The 24,079-nt window shown below is 36.4% G+C and overlaps 1 protein-coding gene across 1 annotated transcript in view; it reads right to left on the reverse strand.

The window, feature by feature from the left end:
- ALMS1 (ALMS1 centrosome and basal body associated protein) overlaps nucleotides 1-24,079 on the reverse strand; it is a 140,294-nt gene that overhangs the window by 82,027 nt on the left and 34,188 nt on the right. Inside the window, exons 9-10 of the mRNA XM_031467275.2 lie at nucleotides 15,076-15,129; nucleotides 8,116-8,249 (exon numbers count right to left, since the gene is read on the reverse strand). Of these exons, the coding sequence (XP_031323135.2) occupies nucleotides 8,116-8,249; nucleotides 15,076-15,129 (188 nt within the window). The remainder of the gene's footprint in view (nucleotides 1-8,115; nucleotides 8,250-15,075; nucleotides 15,130-24,079) is intronic.

The raw sequence follows: 24,079 nt of genomic DNA on the forward strand, positions 1-24,079 counted from the left end.
TGGATCAAAGACTTAAACATAAGACAAGATACAATAAACTTCGTAGAAGAAAACACAGGCAAAACATTATCTCACATACATTTCAAAAATGTCCTCCTAGGGCAGTCTACCCAAGCAATAGAAATAAAAGCAAGAATAAACAAATGGGACCTAATGAAACTTACAAGCTTCTGCACAGCAAAGGAAACCATAAGTAAAAAAAAACGACAACCTATGGAAAGGGAGAAAATTTTTGCAAATGAAACTGACAAAGGCTTGATCTCCAGAATATATAAGCAGCTCATACGACTTAATAAGAAAGAAAACAAACAACCCAATCCAAAAATGGGCAGAAGACCTAAACAAGCAATTCTTCAAGGAAGAAATACAAATGATCAATAGGCACATGAAAAAGTGCTCACTATCACTAATTATCAGAGAAATGCAAATCAAAACTACAATGAGGTATCACCACACACCAGTCAGAATGGCCATCACTCAAAAGTCCACAAACGGTAAATGCTGGAGAGGCTGTTGGAGAAAAGGGAACCCTCCTACACTGCTGACAGGAATGCAGTTTTGTGCAGCCACTGTGGAAAACAGCATGGAGATTCCTCAAAAGACTAGGAATAGACTTAGCATATGACCCAGGAATCCTGCTCCTGGGCATATACCCAGAAGGAACCCTACTTCAAAATGACACCTGCACCCCAATGTTCACAGCAGCACTATTTACAATAGCCAACACATGGAAACGGCCTAAATATCCACCAACAGATGACTGGATAAAGAAGAGGTGGTATATTTATAAAATGGAATACTATTCAGCCATAAAAATGACAACACAATGCCATTTGCAGCAACATGGATGTCCCTGGAGAATGTCATTCTATGTGAAGTAAGCCAGAAAGAGAAAGAAAAATATCATACGAGATCACTCATATGTGGAATCTAAAAAAGATGAATACAGAAATAGACTCATAGACATAGAATACAAACTTGTGGTTGCCAAGGGGGAGGCGGGTGGGAAGGGACAGACTGGGAGTTCAATATCTGTAGATAGTGATAGGCATATGTAGAATAGATAAACAAGATTATACTGTATAGCACAGGGAAACATACAAGATCTTGTAGTAGCTCACAGTGAAAAAGAAAGCGACAATGAATATATGTATGTTCATGTATAACTGAAAAATTGTACTCTACACTGGAAATTGACACAACACTATAAAATGACTATAACTCAATTTTTAAAAATGTAAAAAAAAAAAGAAAAACTCCTGAAAGAAGTCAGAGGGAAAAAAAACCTTATCTAAAGAGGAACAAAGAATTACTTCCAACTTCTCAGAAACCATGCAAGCAAGAAGAAAACAGAGTGAAATATTTAAAGTGTTGAGAGACAAAAACCCATGAACTTAGAATTCCATGCCCTCCCTATGCAATTATCCTTCAAACTGAAAAAGGAATACTTTGTTAGACAAACAAAAGTTAAGAGCATCTGTTGCCAGGAGATCTGCTATGCAATAGTTGTTAACAAAAATACTTTAGAGAAGAGAAAATACAGGTCAGAAACTCAGATCTACATAAAGATAGGAAGAGAATAGAAGAAAGAATAAGCAAATGTTAAAAAATATCTTTTTTCTTATTCTTAATTGGTCTAACCGATAATAGTTTGTTCAAAACATTGCTTGTGTATATGTATGTATGAAATGAGTGGCAGCAATGATATAAGGGACAAGAGAGGGAGGAATTGGATTTTGTTATTAGAAGGTACTCATACCTCATACTATCTATGAAGTGCTATAGTGTTAATTGAAAATACACTTGGACTAGTTGTAAATATATTTTACAAATTCTAGAATAACCACTAAAAAGAGTTTTAAAAACAAGGATAAACAGAACAGACTTCAAAGAAAGGACATTATCAGAGATAAAGAATGGCACGCCATAATGATGAAGGGGTCAATTCTACAAGACAAAACAATCCTTAATGTGCAGGTGGCTAAGAAAAGTGTCAAACTACCTGAGAAAAACTGAGAAAGCTGCAAGAAGAAATAGATAAATCCATTATCATAGCTGGAGACTATAACCACCTCTCCATCAGAAACAAACAAATCCATCAGGCAGCAAATCAGTAACAAATAGCTGACCTCAATATCATCATCAATATACTGGATATAATGGACATACATAAACTACTTCAGCCAAAAACAGCAGAATACACATTCTTCTCAAAGTCGTATGGAACATTAACCAAGACAGGCCACATTCTGGGCCATAAACACACCTTAACAAATTAAAAACAAAAAACAAAACAGAAATCATACAATGTCTGCTCTTAGACCACAAAGGAATAAAACTAGAAATCAACAAAGATAACTGAAAAATCCCAAAATATGTGGAAATTAAAAGACTTCTAAATAAAATATGAATCAAAGAAGAAATCTCAAGGAGTTTTTAAGTATATTAACCTAAATGAAAAAGAAAAGACAACTTATGAAAATCTATGGGATGCAGCGCACAGAAGGAAATTTACAGCACTGAATGCAAATATTAGAAAAGACGAAAGGTCTAAAAATCTGTATTCCAAATTTCCACCTTAGGAAACTAGAAAAAGAAGAACAAATAAGTCCAAAGTAAGCAAAAAAAAAAGGAAAGCAAAAAAAAAAAAAAAAAAGAACAAAACCAAAACCTGGTTTTCTTGAAAAGATCAGTAATATCAATAAGCCTCTAGCCAGGCAAACTGAAAAAAAAAAAAAAGGGCATAAATTACTAATATCAAAAATCAAAGCAGGGATATCACTACAGGTCCCATGGACATTAAAAGGATAATAAAGGAATACTATGAACAACCACATAGCCACAAATTTGACAGCCTAGATGAAATGGACCAGTTCCTTGAAAGATAAAATATGCCAAAACTCACACAAGAAAAAAAATGACATTCTGAAATAGGCGACTATTTATTAAAGAAATTGAATCAATAATTAATAACCTTTTAAAAAAGAAAGCACGAGGCCCAGGTGGGTTCATTGGTAAATTCTACCAAACATTTAAGGAAGAAATTATACCAATTCCCTACAAACTCTTTCAGAAAATAGAAGCAGAAGGGATACTTTCTAATTCATTCTATGAAGCCAGCATTAGCCTAATAAAACCACCGGGTAAAGATATTTCAGAGGGCGGGAATATAGACCAGTATCTCTTCTCCTGAATACAGATACAAAAATCCTCAATAAAGTATTAACTAATCAAATTCAACAAAGTATAATCATATGCCATGACCAAGTGAGATTTATCCCGCATATGCAAGACTAGTTCTCATCATACAAAAATCAATTGATGTAATCTAGCACATCAAAAGCCCAAAAAGAAAATCACGTGATTCTATCAATAGATGCCCCCCCCACCAAAAAAAGAATTTGAAAAAAATCCAACACCTATTCATGATAGAACTATCAGTAAACTAGGAATAGAGGAAAACTTCCTTAATAAAGAATATCTGCAACAAACCTATAGCTAACATCATATTTCATGGTAAGAAACTAAAAGCTCTCCCACAAAGATGAGGAATGAGTTAAACATCACCACTCCTTTTAAACATCATACTAGAATTCCTAGCTAATGCAATGGACAAGTAAAGGAAACAGAAAGTATACAACTGGAGAAGGAAGAAATACAACTGTCTGTGTTTGCAGATGCCATGATCATCTATGTACAAAATCTAAAAGAATCAACAAAAAAACTCTAAGAACTAATAAGCAATTACAGCAAGTTGCCAAATACAAGATTAATATACAAGTGAACTGCTTTCCTATATATCAGCAAAGAATAAGTGAAATTTAAAATTAAAAACACAATACCATCTACATAAGCACCCTATAAAATAAAATATATGAAAGAAATCAAAGAAGAACTAAACAAATGGAGAGATATTCCACGTTTATGGATAGGAAGACTCAATATTGTGAAGATTTTCAGTTCCTCTCAACTTGACGTATAGACTCAATGCGACTCCAATCATAATTCCAGCAAGTTATTCTGTGAATACTGACAAGCTGATTCCAAAGTTTATATGGAAAAGTAAAAGGCCCAAATATTCAACACAATACTGAATGAGAAGAACAAAGTTGGAGGACTGACACTACCTGACTTCAAGGCCTACTATAAAGCTGCAGTAGTCAAGACTGTGCAGTATTAGTAAAATGATAGACAAATATATCCCTGTAATAGAACACAGTTCAGAAACAGACCCACGTAAATAGTCAAGTGATCTTTGACAAAGGGACAAAGGTAATACAATGGACTAAAAGTAAAAGAAGTCTTTTCTACAAATGCTCCTGGAAAATTGCACATCCATGTGGAAAAAACAAATCCAGACACAGATTTTAAACCCTTCAAAAAATTAATTCAAAATGGATCATAGACCTAAATGTAAAATGCAAAACTATAAAACTCCTAGAAAACAACATAGGAGAAAACCTAAATGATCTTGAATATGGTGACGACTTTTAAGACACAGCACCAAAGATACAATCCTTGAAAGAAATAATTGGTAACCTGGACTCACTAAAATTAAAAACTCCTGTTCTGTGAAAGACAATGTCAAGAGAATGAAAAGTCTGTATCAAGTCACTCCCAGATATGTCTGGGAGACATATCTGATCAAAAGACACATCTGATCAAAAACTGTTATCTGAAATATATAAAGAACTCTTAAAAGTAAACAACAACAAAATAATCCAATATAAGAATAGAGACATTAACAGATACCTCACCAAAAAAGATGTACAGCAGGAAAATAAATACATGAAAAGACATCATGTCATGAGGGAAATGCAAATTAAAACAACAAAAAGATACTACTACACACCTATCAGACTAGCCAAAATCCAGAACCCTGAAAATGTCAAATGCTGGCAAGGATGTGGTGCAACAGAAAGTCTGATTCATTGTTGGTAGGAATGCAAAATGGCAGAGAGAACTTTTCTAAAATGGTTTGGCGGTTTCTTACAAAACTAAGCATACTGTTTACCACTGGATCTAGCATTTGTGCTCCTTGATATTTACCCAACAGAGCTGAAAATGTATGTCCACCAAAACATCTGCATCTGGATGGGTTATAGTAGATTTATTAATAATGACAAAACTTGGAAGCAACCAAAATGTCCTTCAGCATTCGAAGGGATAAATTCTATTCAGCAGATGAATGGATAAACTCTCGAAGAGCACAAGGTATCTTTTCATTTCTTTGCATCATCTTCAATTTCCTTCATCTGTGTTTTACACTTTTCAGAGTATAGGTAACCTCCTTGGTTAAGTTTATTTTTACATATTCTGTTGCTTTTCATGCAATGGAAATGTTTATAACAGTTACAAAATTCTGGTTTCTGAAGTGAAAAAAAAAAAAAGGCGAAAGAAGGGCAGCAAATGGCAAAATATCCTTCTGTTTATGGGTGAGTTGTATTTTTGTATATATATGCAATGTCTTCTTTATCCATTCATCTATTGACGTGTACTTAGGATGCTTCCACATCTTGGCAGTTATAAATAATGTTGCTATTAATAGTGGGGTGTATGTATCTTTGTTAATTGATTCTTATTTTGTGGTTGGCTTTATTCTTTTGATAACTATGTTAGTTTAAAAAGCTAAAGCTCTAAATGGTCTTAGAAACAATGAACAGTACATACATGTAAATTTAAAAAAATATGTGCAGTACACTGTATGTATGTATTTACATGCAATACACTGTATATGTGCAGTCAAACTGTAACAATTCTACTTAATAAAACTGAAAAATGAATAAAAAAAAAGAGTACTAACATTCACTTATAAATGTTTAAGAAGGAGAAGTGAGAAAGAAAAGGGCAGAGAACATATTTGAAGACATAATAGCTGAAAATTTCCCTAACCTGGGAAAGGAAACATATCCAGGTTCAGAAAGCACAGAGTCCCAAGCAATACCAAACATAAAGATATCTACTCCAAGACACAATATAATTAAAACAGCAAAATTTAAAGATAAAGAGAAAATCTTAAAAACAGCAAGGTAAAGGCAACCAGTTACATACAAAGAAACACCCAGAACACCATTACTTTTCAGCAGAAACTTTGCAGACCAGAAGGGAGTGGCATGCTATACTTAAAGTGATGAATGGAAAAAACCTACAAATAATATTCTACGCAGCAAGTCAGCAAAAGCTAAAAGAGTTCAGCACCACTAAATGAGGTTTATAAGAAATTTTAAAGGGACTTCCCTAAGCAGAAAAGAAAAGGCCACAAGTAGAAATATGAAAATTATGAAAGGAAAAAATTCACCAGTAAAGACAAACATACAGTAAAGCTAGTAGATCAAGCACTTATAAAATAGGCAGCCTACTGAATGGAAGATATTGGCAAATGATATATTTGATAAGGTGTTAATATCCAAAATATACAAAGAACTCATAAAAGTCAAATCAAAAAAACAAACTTGATTTAAAAAATAGGAGGATCTGAATAGATACTTTTGCAGAGAAGACACAGATAAAAAGATGCTCAACATCACTAATCATCAGAGAAATGCAAATCAAAACCTCACTGGCATCTATCACCTCACACTTAGAATGGCTATTATCAAAAAGACAGCAAATAACAAGTGTTGGCAAGGATGTGAAGAAGAGGGAACAGTCGTAAACTGTTAGTGGGAATGTAAGTTGTTGTGGCCACTATGGAAAACAGTTCCCCACAAAATTAAAAATATAACTACCACATGATCCAACAATTAACTTATGGGTATTCTTCCAAGGAAAACATACTAATTTGAAAAAGATATATGCACCCCTATGTTCACTCCAGCATTACTTACAATAATCAATATACAGAAGTAGCCCAGTGTCCATCAATAGATGAATGGATAAAGAAGATGTGATATATATATACAATGGACTATTAATCAACCGTAAGAAAGAATGAAATCTTGAGATTTACAACAACGTGAATGGACCTAAAGGGTAATATGTTATGTGAAATAAGTCACACAGAGAAAGACAAATACTGTGTGATTTCACTTGTATGTGGAATCTAAAAAGCAAACCAAATGGATAAGTCTAACAAAACAGAAACAGTCTCATAGACACAGAAAGAAACAGGTGGTTGCCAGAGGGAAGGAGGATACAGGGTGGGGAAGAGTGAAACATGTGAGGGAGATTCAGATGTAATAAAGTAAATAAGTCATAAGGATAAAATGTACAGTATGGGGGAATGTAGTCAATACTACGGTAATAGCTGTATTGTGACAGATGGGAACTAGACTTATCTTGGTCATCATTTGTAATGTACAGAAACAGCAAATCATTATGTTGTGCAGCTGGAACTAACATAGTTATACTTTAATTTTTAAAAAGGTTAATTTATATATTTACTTATAAATTTGATTTTAAGGAAAATGAATAGCACAGAATAGCTTAATAGTCAGAAAAGACAACTTAAGTGCTGTTATGTGACCATGGAAGAATATTTACCATGTTTATTACATCTATTATAGAGTTCAAAACCATACTGAGCAGCAAGAAAACCAATGCATGTCAGGATAGGAAGTAAGAGTGATACGACTGGGGAAGAAGACCCATAGGAATTCAGTGACACTTGGTAACATTCTATTTCTCAAGCTGGATGGCCAATATACAGGAATTATTTCTACTTTTCTTTATTCTTTATACACGTTTCATATATTTTCTTTTCTATGTATGAAATAGTTCATAATAGAAGGAAAATAAGTCCCACTAAGAAGAAAGTCATTTACACATAACCTACAACAGCTATGTGTTCTTAAGGAGAGACTATATATCTGAAAATAGCTGGAGTTCATTTGCATCTCAAAATATCACTCTCAAGAGAAAATAAGGACAAGAATACACAAAATGAGCAAACCCACTTTTTTTCTAAGACAATTTTTCTAATAGATGAATATGGAATTAATCAGAACCTACAGAATCTAATCCTTAAGTATTAATTTTTGAAGAATTAAGACTCCTAACACCTTAGCCAACAACCATTAGCAACTCAGCTGGAGTCATCAATGCCCAGGTAAGAGATCCTAATCCCACACACTTTCTTCCACATTACCTCTCTTAATTTCTAAATTTATTTTATACCTTGGACAAGTCAGTTGTTCTCCCATGACCAAACAACTTTGCTTTGATCTCTTCTACTTTTCTCCTGTCATCTTCGTTTAATTCTGAAATGGAGTAGCCACAGTCATGAGCCATATTAAACTTCAGATTCCAGGCTGGAGAAAAAGCATAAAAATATTCAAGATAATACAACACAAAAGTATCAGCGACTTTAAGAACATAGAAGATCATCAATACACCCAATTTAATGCCTACCACAGTGCTTGGTAAAAAGTGTGTGCTCTCAATTTTATGACAAATTCTTAGTTCTCAAGAGATAATTTCACTGAAAAGTGAGTTTTTTTAAAGAAAAATATTCTATAGACATTTCCCTAAAGAGGCCACTTTATTTATTTATTTTTAACTGAAGCATAGTCAGTCACAACGTGTCAATTTCTGGTGTACAGCATAATGCCCCAGTCATGAATATGTGTGTGTGTACACACACACATATACATATATACACATGTGTATATACACACATACATATATTTGTTTTCATATTTTCTCATTGAAAGTTATTACAAGATATTGAATATAGTTCTCCACGCTATACAAAGGAAATCTGATTTTTTAATCTATTTTATATACAGTAGTTAACATTTGCAAATCTCAAACTCCCAAATTATCCCTTCCCATTCCCTTTCCCCCGGTAACCATAAATTGTTTACTATGTCTGTGAGTCTCTTCCTGTTTTGTGGATGAATTCATTAGTGTCCCAAAGAGGCCAGTTTAAATATAATATTCAACTATTTTTATCTTAATCTTCCTTCCAATCAAAACAGTCCCCCTATCAGCTCCTACTATAGTTACCACCAATTCTAACAGCTAATACTTTAAAATAATAAAACCTGAGTTCTTTGGAGAATCAAAATATGCATAAATGAGAGAAGGCATGGTGTAGGAAGTTAATCTCAAGAGAAGATTTCTAGTTAGGCCTGAATTACTTATAAGTTGCCCTCCAAAATATATGCCCCATGTTGTCTTAAATTTTTTTCCCTTTTTTAATGGAATTCTGCAATTAGAGATGAATGGAATTAGTAAATATTCCTTTTTAAACCTCTAAACCAAGTATGAGTTTGAAATACCTTGATTAGTTTTTCTGATGTCTATCTAAGATCTGCTTCAAGAATTTTATTAGAAAAGGGGATGAGAAAGTATATACAATTTTATGATACAGAGTGACAGAGAAAAGCAAATAGGGGTTTTTTATTGCCTCCAAAATAAGGACACTACAATGTAAAGACTAGGAAAACATCCTGTTTCGGAAACTCAAGTGATCTCCCCTTACTTTCCTTCAGACATCAGAACTCACTTTTCTTTAAACTCAAACTAGCACTGTTAATACTATCTTAGCTATATTGTTGGTTAACTGGGTTTATTCTGGATTGATGGTAGAAAATGTAATCATTCTAACAGTTCTACAAGAAAATATATTTAGCGCCCCAAACACTTAACTTTAAGCCAATTATTAAACTATGTAAGTTTGACCTGAGTCTGTAACAAATCATCATTTCCTACCTCGCGCTCGTACCCGAGATTCCTCTTCCTCTGCATTTCTGAGTATTTGTTTAGCATGGTTCAGCGAGGATTCACATTTCAGAAGGTTTTTCACATGTGCAGCCAGTGAATCTACACTGCTACCACCACCATCATCACTCTCTAACACACCCTCTTCCTCTCTGCTATCTGTCACGCTCGTCTTGGGTGAAGCACGTGGAAGGAAGTTTAGAACATCAGAAACTGACTCTAGGGAATTACTGTCCCATGAGCAGGAACTGGCATCACTACTTGAATCACTTTTAATGATAGTCATCATAGGGATAACAATTTTATTCCCAATGGTTCCACTATACCCTTCAGGTTCAGACCTCATTACAGATTTGGCTGCTTTATATTGCCTAAGAGTTTCATCTAATGTCACTCTGGTTTTGCTTTCTGCTTCCTGTACAGGACTTCGAACCGCAGTTGAACTAATAAACTCCCAATTTTCAATACCTCTCTGGCATTTCAGATTCGTCTGTGTGCTAATATCCTTCTGCGTGCACTTGTTATTTGGGCTTTCTTCTGTAAATGGCTGTCTGTGAGACAAATCACCATTAGATTCATCAGTTGTGGGGGGTTCTTTGAAGCAAACCACCTTCTTAGATTGTATAAAAGAAATATCACTAACATCTCTGAAAGGGACAAGGGGAACAGGAAAATTATATCGTCTCAGTGCTATATTTTCTGCTTCCATTAGAAGTGTCCGAATCTCTTTAAGAGTTTTGGAACCACTGTCCATACCCCGGATTTCCTCGGTGCCAACATCTTCAAAACCTGAAGATTCTGGCTTATTTATTACAATTCTACTATCAGCCTGAGAATTTAAAGGCACATTGCTTGAGATAACACTGGAGTTAGAAGATTCCAAATTATCTATTAGCCTTTGGACATGGTCTGAAACAAGTTTGTGCTTCTCACTATATGAATAACTATCAGGGGGAACTGTTGATAACCCAGTAATCTGATCAGCTTGCCCAAGACTACTAGAGGACTTCGGATCATCTTCAGTTAGATGTCTTTCTGGTAAATCCTGTTGGTAGAATATAACTGGTTTCTCCCTGTGTGAAAAGGAACTAGGAGGAACTGATGGTAACACAATTTTTTGGTCAGCTGGTCCAGGAACTGTTGAAACCTTTAACACATCTTCAGTTTGATGTTGGTCTGGCAATTCCTGTGGGTAGAAAGTATCAGATTTCTCTCTGTGTGAATAGGAACTAGAAAGAGGTATTGCTATCCCAGGATTCACATCAGTTGGTTCAGGGACAGGTGAAATCTTCAGAATATCTTCACTTTGACGTCTGTCTGGCAACTGCTGTCGGAAGAAAATACTGGGATTTACTCTCTGAGAATAAGAATTACGAAAAACTGTCAGTAATGGAGTCTTCCTGCTGTCCAGCCCGATCACAGCTGAAGTCTTGGGCTTCTCTCTATGTGAGTAGGAACTCGTTGGAGCTAATGGTAACTCAGTCTTCTGCTCATCTGGTAAAATCACAGTTGAAATCTTGAGTTTCTCTTTATGTGAGAAAGAACTAGAAGGTCCTGTTGGTATCTCAGTGTTCTGGTCAGCTGGTCCAGGGAGAGCAAAAACTTTCAAAGCTTCTTCAGTAAGATTTGGCAGCTCCTGCTGGTAAAAACCATCAGGCTTCTCTCTATATGAGTAAGAACTAGAGGGGCTTGTTCGTATCCCAGTCTTCTGGTCAGATGGTCCAGGAACAGCTGAAACTTTCAAAGTTTCTTCAGTAATATCTGGCAACTCCTTCTGGTAAGAAAACATGGGGCTCTCTCTATGTGAACAGGAAGTAGGGGGCACAGTTTGCATACCAGTGTTCTGGTCTGCTTGTCCAGGAACCCCTAGAAGTTCTAAAGCATCTTCATTAGAATCTGGCAACTCTTGCTCATAAGAAATGATGGGCTTTTCTCCACGTGAGTAAGTGGAGGTTACTGCTGGAATCCCAATCTTCTGGTCAGCTGGTCCAGGAACCTCTAAAACTTTTAAAGCCACTTGAGTAAGATCTGGGAACTCTTGCTGATAAGAAATGATGGGCTTCTCTCTATATGAAGAGGAACTAGATGGTACTGTAGATATCCCGGTCTTCTGGTCAGCTGGTCCAGGAACACCTGAAACTTTCAGAGCCTCTACAGTTAGCTGACTGTCTGGCAAGGCCTGCTGGTAGAAAATAATGGGCTTCTCTTTATGTGAGTAGGAAGTAGAGGTTACTGTAGGTATCCCAGTCTTCTGGTCACCTGTTTCAGAAATACCTGAAACTTTCAGAGCCTCTTCAGTAGGATGACTGTCTGGCAACTCTTGTTGGTAGAAAATACTGGATTTTTCTCTATGTGAGTAGGACCTAGAAGATTCTGATATTCCAGTCTTCGGGTCAGCTGGTCCAGCAACAGCTGAAACTTTCAGAGCCTCTTCAGTTAGATGACTGCCTGGCAACTTCTGCTGGTAAAAAATAATGGGCTTCTCCCGATGTGCGTAGGAACTAGAGGGTACTGTCTGCAGTCCAGTGTCCTGGTCAACTGGTCCAAGAATAGCTGAAATTTTCTGAGTCTGATCCTTTAGGTGACTGTCTGGCAACTCCTGCTGATAGGAAAAACTGGTCTTCCCTCTATGTGAGAAGAAAGCAGGGGGGACTATTGGTACCCCAGTCTTCTGGTGACCTAGTCCAGGAGTAGCTGGAACCCTCTGAGCCTCTTTAGTTAGATGACTGTCTGGCAACTCTTGTTGGTACAAAATACTGGGCTTCTCTCTATGTGAATAAGAAGTAGAGGGGACTGTTGATATCCCAGTCTCCTGCTCAGCGAATCCAGGGGCAGCTGAAACTTTCTGAGCCTGTTCAATGAGATGACTGTCTCGCAACCCTTGTTGGTACAAAATACTGGGCTTTTCTCTATATGAATAAGAAGTAGAGGGGACTGTTGATGTCCCAGTCTTCTGCTCAGGGGGCCCAGGAGCTGCTGAAGCTTGTTGAACCTGTTGAATTGGATGACTATCTGGCAACTCTTGTTGGTACAAAATACTGGGCTTCTCTCTATGTGAATAAGAAGTAGAGGGGACTGTTGATATCCCAGTCTTCTGCTCAGCGAATCCAGGGGCAGCTGAAACTTTCTGAGCCTGTTCAATGAGATGACTGTCTCGCAACTCTTGTTGGTACAAAATACTGGGCTTCCCTCTATATGCGTAAGAAGCAGAAGTTGCTGTAGGAATCCCAGTCTTCTGCTCAGGGGGCCCAGGAGCTGCTGAATCTTGTTGAACCTGATGAATTGGATGACTGTCTGGCAACTCTTGTTGGTACAAAATACTGGGCTTCTCTCTATGTGAATAAGAAGTAGAGGGGACTGTTGATATCCCAGTCTCCTGCTCAGTGAATCCAGGGGCAGCTGAAACTTTCTGAGCCTGTTCAATGAGATGACTGTCTCGCAACTCTTGTTGGTACGAAATACTGGGCTTTTCTCTATATGAATAAGAAGTAGAGGGGACTGTTGATGTCCCAGTCTTCTGCTCAGGGGGCCCAGGAGCTGCTGAAGCTTGTTGAACCTGTTGAATTGGATGACTATCTGGCAACTCTTGTTGGTACAAAATACTGGGCTTCTCTCTATGTGAATAAGAAGTAGAGGGGACTGTTGATATCCCAGTCTTCTGCTCAGCGAATCCAGGGGCAGCTGAAACTTTCTGAGCCTGTTCAATGAGATGACTGTCTCGCAACTCTTGTTGGTACAAAATACTGGGCTTCCCTCTATATGCGTAAGAAGCAGAAGTTGCTGTAGGAATCCCAGTCTTCTGCTCAGGGGGCCCAGGAGCTGCTGAATCTTGTTGAACCTGATGAATTGGATGACTGTCTGGCAACTCTTGTTGGTACAAAATACTGGGCTTCTCTCTATGTGAATAAGAAGTAGAGGGGACTGTTGATGTCCCAGTCTTCTGCTCAGGGGGCCCAGGAGCTGCTGAAGCTTGTTGAACCTGTTGAATTGGATGACTGTCTGGCAACTCTTGTTGGTGCAAAATACTTGGCTTCTCTCTATATGCGTAAGAAGTAGAGGGGACTGTTGGTGTCCCAGTCTTCTGCTCAAGGGGCCCAGGAGCTGCTGAAGCTTTTTGAACCTGTTGAATTGGATGACTGTCTGGCAACTCTTGTTGGTACAAAATACCGGGCTTCTCTCTATATGAATAAGAAGTAGAGGGGACTGCTGATGTCCCAGTCTTCTGCTCAGCGAATCCAGGGGCAGCTGAAACTTTCTGAGCCTGTTCAATGAGATGACTGTCTCGCAACTCTTGTTGGTACAAAATACTGGGCTTCTCTCTATATGCGTAAGAAGTAGAAGTTACTGTAGGAATCCCAGTCTTCTGCTCAGGGGGCCCAGGAGCTGCTGAATCTTGTTGCACCTGTTGAATTGGATGACTGTCTGGCAACTCTTGTTGGTGCAAAATACTTGGCTTCTCTCTATATGCGTAAGAAGTAGAGGGGACTGTTGATGTCCCAGTCTTCTGCTCAAGGGGCCCAGGAGCTGCTGAATCTTGTTTCACCTGTTGAATTGGATGACTGTCTGGCAACTCTTGTTGGTACAAAATACTGGGCTTCTCTCTATATGCGTAAGAAGTAGAAGTTACTGTAGGAATCCCAGTCTTCTGCTCAGGGGGCCCAGGAGCTGCTGAAACTTTCAGTGCCTGTTTGGTCAGATGACTTTCTGGCAATGTCTTCTGATAGAAAATACTGGGCTTCTCTCCATGTAAGTAAGAAGTAGGGGATGTAGTAGGTATGCCAGTCTTCTGCTCAGCTGGTCTAGGAGAAGCTGAAACTTTCAGAGCCTCTTCAGATGGATAACTGCCTGGCAAGGCAGGTTGGTAGAAAATACCAGGCTTCTCTCCAACTGAGTAGGAACTAGCAGGTACTGTTTGTATTCCAGTCTTCTGATCAGCTGATCCAGGGACAACTGAAACTTTCAGAGCCTCTTCAGTTTGATGACTGCCTGGCAATGCCTGTGGGTAGAATATACTGTACTTTTCTCCAAGTGAGTAGGAATTTGGAGGGACTGTAGGTATGCCAGTCTTCTGATCACCAAGTCCAGGAACAGTTGAAATTTTTAGAGCCTCTGCAGTTAGATGATTGTCTGGCAAGGCCTGTGGGTAGAAAATACTTGGCTTCCCTCTTTGTGAGGAGGAACTAAAGGGCACCGATGCTATACCAGTCTTCTGGTCAGCTAGTTCAGGAACTGCTGAAACTTTTAGAGTCTCTTCAATTAGATGACCATCTGCCAATGCCTGTTGGTTGAGAATATCAGTATACTGACCAATAGTCTTCACTTGAGGAGACCTTACAGCCAACTGAGGAAAGTCTTCAGGGGACAAGGATAAATGAGATCCAATGTCTGAATCTTCAGGAGTGGTAGTGATACCTGGTTTCAAGTTGGGTTGAGGAATTTCAGCTATGCCTCCTTTGGAAGTATCTCCTTAAGAAAAAGAGATTTGTTAATGTTGTTAATACACACACACACACAGATATTTTGAATTTTAAAAATATCTCTTTTATACACTAAAAGAAATACAGTAAGCTTTCCTTTCTTGGGCATTTATACTTCTATAAAGGAATCCTAAGGAAATACTCATCAAAAGAAATAAAAATTTACAAACAAAGATATTAAATACAAAGCAATTTGTAAGAGCAAATTAATATAGAAATAATTTAAATATTCAACAAGAGCAACTAAAAAATAAGTATATATATTTGATGGCACATTATATGGATCTTGAAATTTGGATTTTAAATACTTTTCTGTGTGATGAAAAAATCCTGTCTACCATGGAGTTTGATCTCACCCTACTAATAAGGCTAATAATGAAGGCTGTTATTGTGTCGTGTATGTTGGCAGAAGACACAAGGCTCTTCAGAGACAGAGTACTTTATTCCATGGCATAGCAAAGGATCATCAGCTTATTTTCATGAAATCCTCTTTCCCCCAAGTCACATACGAAGGCAAAGCAGTACAGCCCTGATGGAGCCAATGCATGCCATAGGTATAACAGACTCTCCTAATAAGCACATCCTGAATAAGATATGTATTTTTAATTATGTGAAACTGCAAAGACTCTAAAGTTTACACTAAGAAGTTTGAAACTAATTCTACATAGTATGGGAAGTTGTTCACAGATTTGATCAGAACTATACTGCAGAAATACAGATTCAAGATGAGTGGAAGGGAATGCAAAAGTGTAAGCAGCACTATCTAAGAGAACCTTCTGTAACAATGGCAATGTTCTGTATTTCTACTAATACAGTAATTCTAAATAAAAGTAGTTCTAAATAGCAGTGGAAAGTAAATGACTGCAATAGAAATGACAAGTTTTAGCAAGTAATGCACTCATTAATTTACTGATTCAAAAAAATGAATTTTTACTATGTGCCAGTCACTGTTCTTGATATAGGAAATACACAGACAAAGCTTATATTCTAATTCTGCCTCACAAAGCTTATTCTAATAGCCTCGAGGAAGCAGGCAATAAAAAAAAACTGGTAAAACATATGGCATGTCAGATGGTGATAGGATGGTTAACATATACAGCAAGTATTATCTATATTTTACATATAGGGAAATTAAGTTTCAGAGATGATGATATAACAGTGCTTCTCAGTGTGGAGACCTTGTTAACTTGCAGATTCTGGTAAGTAAGTAGGTATTGGGGTGGGATCTGAAATTCCACATTTCTAACAAGCCTTCTGGTACTGTTCAATACTACTGGTCCTCAGACTACATTTTGAGCAGTAAAAATATATAATTTTTCTAGAGTTGTACATTGAGTAAATGACAAAAACAGGCATTTTCACCTTTTAATTCTAACTTCAAAGTCTGACCTCTTTCACTACAACTGACTGTCATTTTAAACCCACTGGTGGGCTTCAAACCAGCTGAATGAATATAGGATGAAACAGTCTGAGAAGTGATTTTAAGGTAAAGAAGTAGAGTACCAAGTCATAACTATTAACTCTTCAAGAAAACTAGAAGAGAAGGGAAAATGTAACCTGCATAGTAACTTGAGAAGGAATATGGGTTATAGAAATTTTTATGAGGAAAAAGAACAGCTCGAGTAATTAATAAATCAACACAGATGACAAACTGAACAACGAACAGGTCAAAGGAAAAATTAAAGAGGAAATAAAAAATACCTGGAGACAAATGAAAATGGAAATACAACATACTAAAACTTAGGGGATGCAGCAAATGCAGTTTAAACAGGAAGGTTGTAGTGATAACTGTCTACATCAAGAAATAAGAAGAACCTCAAATGAACAACCTAACTTTACAGCTCAAAGACCTAGAAAGAGAAGAACAAGCAAAGCCCAAAGTCAATAGAGGAAATAACAAAGATCAGACTGGAAATAAGTGAAATAGAGAGTAAAAAGACAATATAAAGATTAGTGAAACTAAGAGCTGGTTCTTTAAAAAGATAAATAAAATTGACAGTCCTTTAGCTAGACTCATGAGAAAAAAAAAGGACTCAAACTCAGAAATGAAAGCGATGTTACAAATAATACCATAGCAATAATAAGGATAAGAGACTACTGTGAACAATTACAGGCCAGTAAATTTGACAACCTAGAAGAAATGGATAAATTCCTAGAAACATACAACCTACCAAGTCTCAGTCATGGAGAAACAGGAAATCTGAACAGACTAGTAAGGAGATTGAATCAGTACTCAAAATGTCCCAGCAAACATCCATGACCAGATGGTTTCCCTGCTGAATCCTACAAGACATTCAAAGAATTAATACCAATCCTTATCAAAATTTTCTAAAAAATAGAAGAGAAGGGAACATTTCCAAACTCATTTTACAAAGCCAGCATTATCCTGATAGGAAAACCAGCAAGGACATTACAAGGAAAGAAAATAACAGGCAAATATTCCTGATGAATACAGATGTAAAAATCCTCAACAAAATATTAGCAAACCAAATTCACTAATACGTTAAAGGAGTCGTACACATGGATCAAGTAGGAATTATTTCAGGGATGCAAGGATGGTTCAACAACCACAAGTCAGTCAATGAGATACACCTTGTTAACAAAATGAAGGTTAAAAATCATAGGATCATCTTAATAGATGCAGAAAAAGCATTTGACAAGATTTACTACCCACTTATGGTAGAAACTCTCAACAAAAAGGATACAGAGGGAATGTAATTCAACATAATAAATGCCATATATGACAAGCACACAGCTAACATCATACTCAATGGAGAAAAGCTAAAAGCTTTTCCTTTAAGATCAGAAAAAAGACAAGGATGCCCACTCTTACCACTTATACTCAGCATAGTATTAGAAGTCCTAGTCAGAGAAATTAGGCAAGAAAAAGAAAAAAGGCATCCAAGGTGGAAATCAAGAAGTTAAACTGTCTCTATTTGCAGATGACATGATACTACATATAGAAAATTCTAAAGACTCCATCAAAACCTGAATTTAGTAAAGCTGCAGGATATCAAATCAATATGCAAAAAAGTTGCATTTCTATGCATTAATGATGAACGATCAGAAAAAGAAATTAAGAAAACAATCCTGTTTACAAGCGCATCAAAAAGAATAAAATACCTAGGAATAAATTTAACCAACGAGGTGAAAGCAAGTAACTGAAAACTATAAGACCCAGTTGAAATAAGTGGAAAAAGACAAAAAGAAATGGAAAACATAGTCTCTGCTTACGGATTAGAAGAATTAACACTGCTAAAATGTCCATATTACCTCAAGTAACCTACAGATTCAATGCAGTCCCTATAAGAATATCAGTGGCATTTTTCACAGAAATAGAAGAAACAATCCTAAAACTTTTATGAAACCACAAAGGACCCTGAATGCCCAAAGCAATCTCCAGAAATAAGAACAAAAAGCTAGAGGTCTCACACTCCTTAATTTCAAATTTTCAAATAGTCATCAAAACAGCATGACATTGGCAGAAAAACAGATACACAGATCACTGCAACAAAATTGAGAGTCCATGCTACACTTATATTGAGAATTACTGTAAGACAAACGAGCAAAACAACGTATCATGGAGAAAGGACAGTCTGCGCTGTAAATGGTGTTCGGAAAACTGGACAGCAACATGCAAAAGAATGAAACTAGACACCATCTAACACTATACACAAAAAGTAACTCAAAATGTATTTAAGGCTTCAATGTAAGACCCGAAACCATAAAACTCCGAGAAGAACACATAGGCAGTATACTCTTTGCCACCGTTCTTAGCACTATCTTTCTGGTTATGTCTCCTCAGGCAAGGGAAACAAAAGCAAAAATAAACAAGAGGAACTACATCAAACTAAAGAGTTTCTGCACCATAAAGGAAACCATCAACAAAGTGAAGAGACAACCTACTACATAGGTGAAGATATTTGCAAATCAAATTCACTAAGACTCTAATATCCAAGATACGTAAAGAACTTATACTACTCAACAACAAGAAAAAACAATCTGATTAAAAAATGGACAGAGGACCTGAACAGACACTTTTCCAAAGAAGACATACAGATGGCTAACCAGTACATGAAAAGATGTTCAACATCATTAGTTACTAGGCAAATACAAATCAAAACCACAATGAGACTATCACTTCACATTTGTTGAAACAGCTATTACTCAAAAGGCAAGAAATAACAAGTGTTGGCGAGGATGTGGAGAAAAGGAGACTCTTGTGCACTGTTGGTGGGATTGTAACTTCGTGCAGCCACTATGGAAAACAGTATGGTGATTCCTTAAAAAACTAAAAATAGACTTACCATATGATCCAGCAATCCCACTCCAGGGCATGTATCTGGATAAAATTCTAATTCGAAAAGATACATGCACCCCAATGTTCACAGCAGCACTATTTACAACAGCCAAGACATAGAAACAACCTACATGTCCATCGACAGATGGTTGGATAAAGAAGATGTGACACACACACACACGTGTGCCCGGGGATACTCAGCCATAAAAAGGAAAGAAATAATGCCGTTGGCAGCATGCTAAGTGAAGTAAGTCAGAGAAAGAGAAACATCATATGATATCACTTATATGTGGAATGTAAATAATTTCCCCAGCTGGTAGGGGAACGAAACCTATCTGGTTGAGGACTAGGTAGATTGCAGCTGGTCTGATTAATGGGAGAACTAGCCAGGTGGGGAGCCTTTCCCTCTGGCTGGAGGGCACAGCTGGCCAGAGCAATAAAACTTGTGGTAAGGCCTTCTGAGGCCCTCGAGATTCAGATGTCAAGATTGCACATAATACTGAATCTAATTTTAGGCCTTACACCACAATACTATCATTCAGGATCTTAGGGTCTTTTGGGAGGAATGAGATGTAACCAAGTAATTAAACTGGTACAATTAGACACATCAATAGAAATAATGGTGGGGAGGGTACAGCTCAGTGGCAGAGTGTGCGTAGTATACACAAGGTCCTGTTCAATCCCCAGTACCTCCATTAAAATATACATAAATAAACAAACAAACCTAATTACCTTCCTCCCCACCCCGGAAAAAAAGAAATATTACATATGGTAAAGAGGTAAACAGAGAGGATGTCTTGGGAGAGAGGATGCATCTGTCTAGTTCCCCACTTTTAAAGATTTACCACAGGCATGGCAGGCTGAGAAAAAAATGCTATAATCAACCCCAACTCACAGGCTGGAGGTTCCACTTCAGAAGAGGCAATCCAAGAAGACCAGGGAAAACCACCCCTACCCAACACCACAGAGAAGGGATGTGTTACTCCAATATAAGTGGGACACTGACCCAACCCCCAGAGCAAAGTCACAAAGCTTTTCCCCAGGAGGAGAGACAAGCTGTAAGAAGAGGGATCTCCACACATCTCCATAAGGAGACTGACTGTATTTGGAATAAAGCATGGGGAAGTTCAAGCTTAAGGACACTCAAAAACAATGGTGATCTTAGTGGTAAGCAATTAAGAGGAAGCTAGTAGCTACATGATTCAAATAAGCCATACAGTAGACAAGCTAGAAGTTTAAAAGAAAGCCCAAGACTGACCTAAAAGACTATCTCTGAGAAAGGGCTTGACACTGACTGCATCAGACTATGGAGTAATTTATGCCTCAAGGCATTGCTGAATTGTTGAAAACAATACAGCAATCAGCTAGCTAGCAATAAGTTGAGGCTAACAGCTGTTACCAATAGTGGACAACAAGCAAGAAGATTAATAGGGAGATGAAAAAAGAGACAATAAAAGAGAACTGTTAAAACCATAGTCATAGGAGAGGGGATGGAGGGAGATCACAGGTCAGGGAGGCTATACACATACCAAAGACTCTACTTTCTGGAGGGGAAATTCAGAAGATGTATCCTGCAGGGGAAACAGACTTGGCTGAACTTGTCCAACCCAGTCACTAGACTAGCAAAACAATAACAAATATTCCCAGCTCAGAGAGGGAATCAGTATCCAGAGCAGCAACACTATACTATCTAAAATCTTCAGTTTATAATAAAAAATGTTGTCTACTCTAAATAGAAAAGAAGCAGGAGGCTACAAAAATGAGAAACTTATAACTGGAAAGGTGATAACTACCATAAATTACAAACAGAATAAACATGAAATTGTAAAAGAAGACATCTAAATCATTAACAGTGGGAGAGGGAAGCAAGAAAATATAATAAAAAATTTTGATACATGCAAGGAAAAAGAAAAGCGACCCATTCACGTGAAAAAAGCAAGTAAGCAATAGAAACTGCCTTTAAGGGGACCCACATGTTGGACTTAGCCAGCAAAGACTTCAAAACAGTTACTATAAATATGTTCAAAGAAGAAAAGGAAATGATGCTTAAAAATTAAAAGAAGGTAATGGCAATGTCTCATCAAACAGAAAATAAACTAACAAAACTTATTAAAGAAACAAATGAAAATTCTGGGTTTGAAAACTATAACTGAAATGAAAAATTTCCTAGAGGCTCAATAGTAAATAGGGACAGACAGAAGAATCAGTGAACATGATGATGCAATCTGAACGGCAGCAAAAGAAGAATAAAAATGAACAAAGGCTCAGAGAGCTATAAGATGAAGTGCACTGACATATGTATAATGGGGGACCCTGAAAGAAATAATGGCCAAAAACTTCCCAAACTTGATGAAAAACATTACCCTATACACATCTGAGAATCCCAATGAACTCAATGAAGGATAAACAGACAGATCCACACCAACACATCATCATCAAAATGCTGAAAGACAAAGTATATCCTGAAAGCAGCAATAAAAAATAAATCACATACAAGAGAACACTAGTAAGAATAGCTGATTTCTCGTCAAAAACAATAAAGGGTGAATACAGTGGAAAGAAATATTCAAACTGCTGAAAGAAGAAGATTGTTAACCAAGAATTCAAAATGCAGCAAAACTATCTTTCAAAAAGATGAAATAAAAACATTCCCACATATACAAAAGCTGACTGAGAGAATCTGTTGATAGTAAGCTCATCTTGCAAGAAAAACTAAAGGAAATTCTTCAGGCTGAAAGCAAATGACACCAAACAGTAATTCCAATTTAATAACACAACAAATAGTGCTAGTAAAGATAATTATGTTACAAAAAGACAGCATACTTGCATTCTTTCATTTCTTCTCTTAAATAATTTTAAAAGTAACTTTACATAAAGCAATATATATATAATTATTATTGGGGCTGTAACATATAGAAATGTAACATAGTCAACAATAAAATGAAAAGAAGGTACATGGGAGCAAAGTTAGAGTAGAGCAAGAAAATAATACTAGATGGTAATAAGTCCACAGGACAAATAAAGAGAATAAGGAATGGTAAATCAGAATATTAATATAACAACCTCTATAAATAAATACTTGCTCTAATTCAGCTTCTTGAAAATACATAAAACTATATAATTATAACAATGTAGCAATGTATCCCTGATTTTGTAACACAAATGTAGTATGTATCACAATAATAGCACACACAAAAAAGAAGAGGGAATAGAGCTATGTAGGAGTTAATCTCTGCATCACACTAGAATTAAGATAGTATAAATCAGAAGTATGTTCTGGTATATTAAGAAATTTTGTATGCCCTAGAATAACCACTAATAATGTAATATAAATAATTAGCTGGAAAATCATTAAAGAAATTAAAATACTGAAAAATATTCACTTAATGCAATAAAAAGCAGTAAAGGGGGGGCGGGTACAGTGGTAGAGGTAGAGTACACACTTAGCATGCATGAAGTCCTAGGTTTAATTCCTAGTACCTCCATTTAAAAATAATTAAAAATTAAAAATAAATGGATAAAATTAAAAAATAAAAAGCAGTAAAGGAGGAACTGAAGAACAAAAAAGATATAAGACACATGGAAAATAAAAAGTAAACTAGCAAATGTAAATTCAATCTTATCAGTAATTACATTAAATGTGAATGGATTAATCACATCAAAAGGTAAAGTTTATCAGCCTGGATTAAGAAAAAAAAGATACAACTATAAACTGCTTACAAGAGATACACCTCAGGTTCAAAAGTACAGGTAGGCTCAAAGTAAAGGGATGAAAAAAGATATGCCATACCAGCAGCAACCATAACAACTGGAGTGTCTATACTGATATAAGACAAAATAGACTTTAGAACAAACAAAAAAATGTTACTAGAATTAAAGAGGAACAGTGTATAACTACAAAAAGGTCAAGTCAATGGGAATATATAACAATTATAAACACAAATACACTTAATATCAAAGTCTCAAAATAAATGAAGCAAATCTGACAGAAAAGAGAGAAACAGACAATTAAACAATAATAGTTGGAGACTTCAATACCCTACTTTCAAAAATGGAGAAAACTAGCAGAAGATCAACAAGGATACAGAAGACTTGAACACTATAAACCCACTAGAACTCAGAGACATATATAGAACATACTACCTAACAACAGCAGAATGCAGATTCTTCTCAAGCACAAATGGTACATTCCACAGGATACACAACACAATAGGACAAAAAAACACGCCTCAATAAAATTTAAAAGAACTGAAATCCTAGAAAGTACATATTCTCCAATAAAAAATGGAATTAAATGAGGTATCAATAACAAAAGAGAATTCAAAAATGTGGAAATTAAACCACACTCCCAAATAACAAAGGGGTCAATGGAAAAAAAATAGAAATTAGGAAATAGTTTAGGTGAATTAAAACAAAAACACAACAAACCAAAACGTAGGGCACGCAGCTAAAGTAGAAATGTATCAATGTAAATACCTATATTGAAAAGAAAAATCTCAAATCAAGAACCTAACCTTTCACGAAAAGAAACAGTAAAAAGCACAAACTAAAACTGAAGCAAATGGAAGAAAGAAAATAAAGACTAAAATGGAAATAAATAAAAGAGATTTAAAAAGCAGAGAAAACAGAGATTAGAAAA

The sequence above is a fragment of the Camelus dromedarius genome, chromosome 15, assembly GCF_036321535.1.
Source record: "Camelus dromedarius isolate mCamDro1 chromosome 15, mCamDro1.pat, whole genome shotgun sequence".
NCBI lineage: Eukaryota > Metazoa > Chordata > Mammalia > Artiodactyla > Camelidae > Camelus > Camelus dromedarius.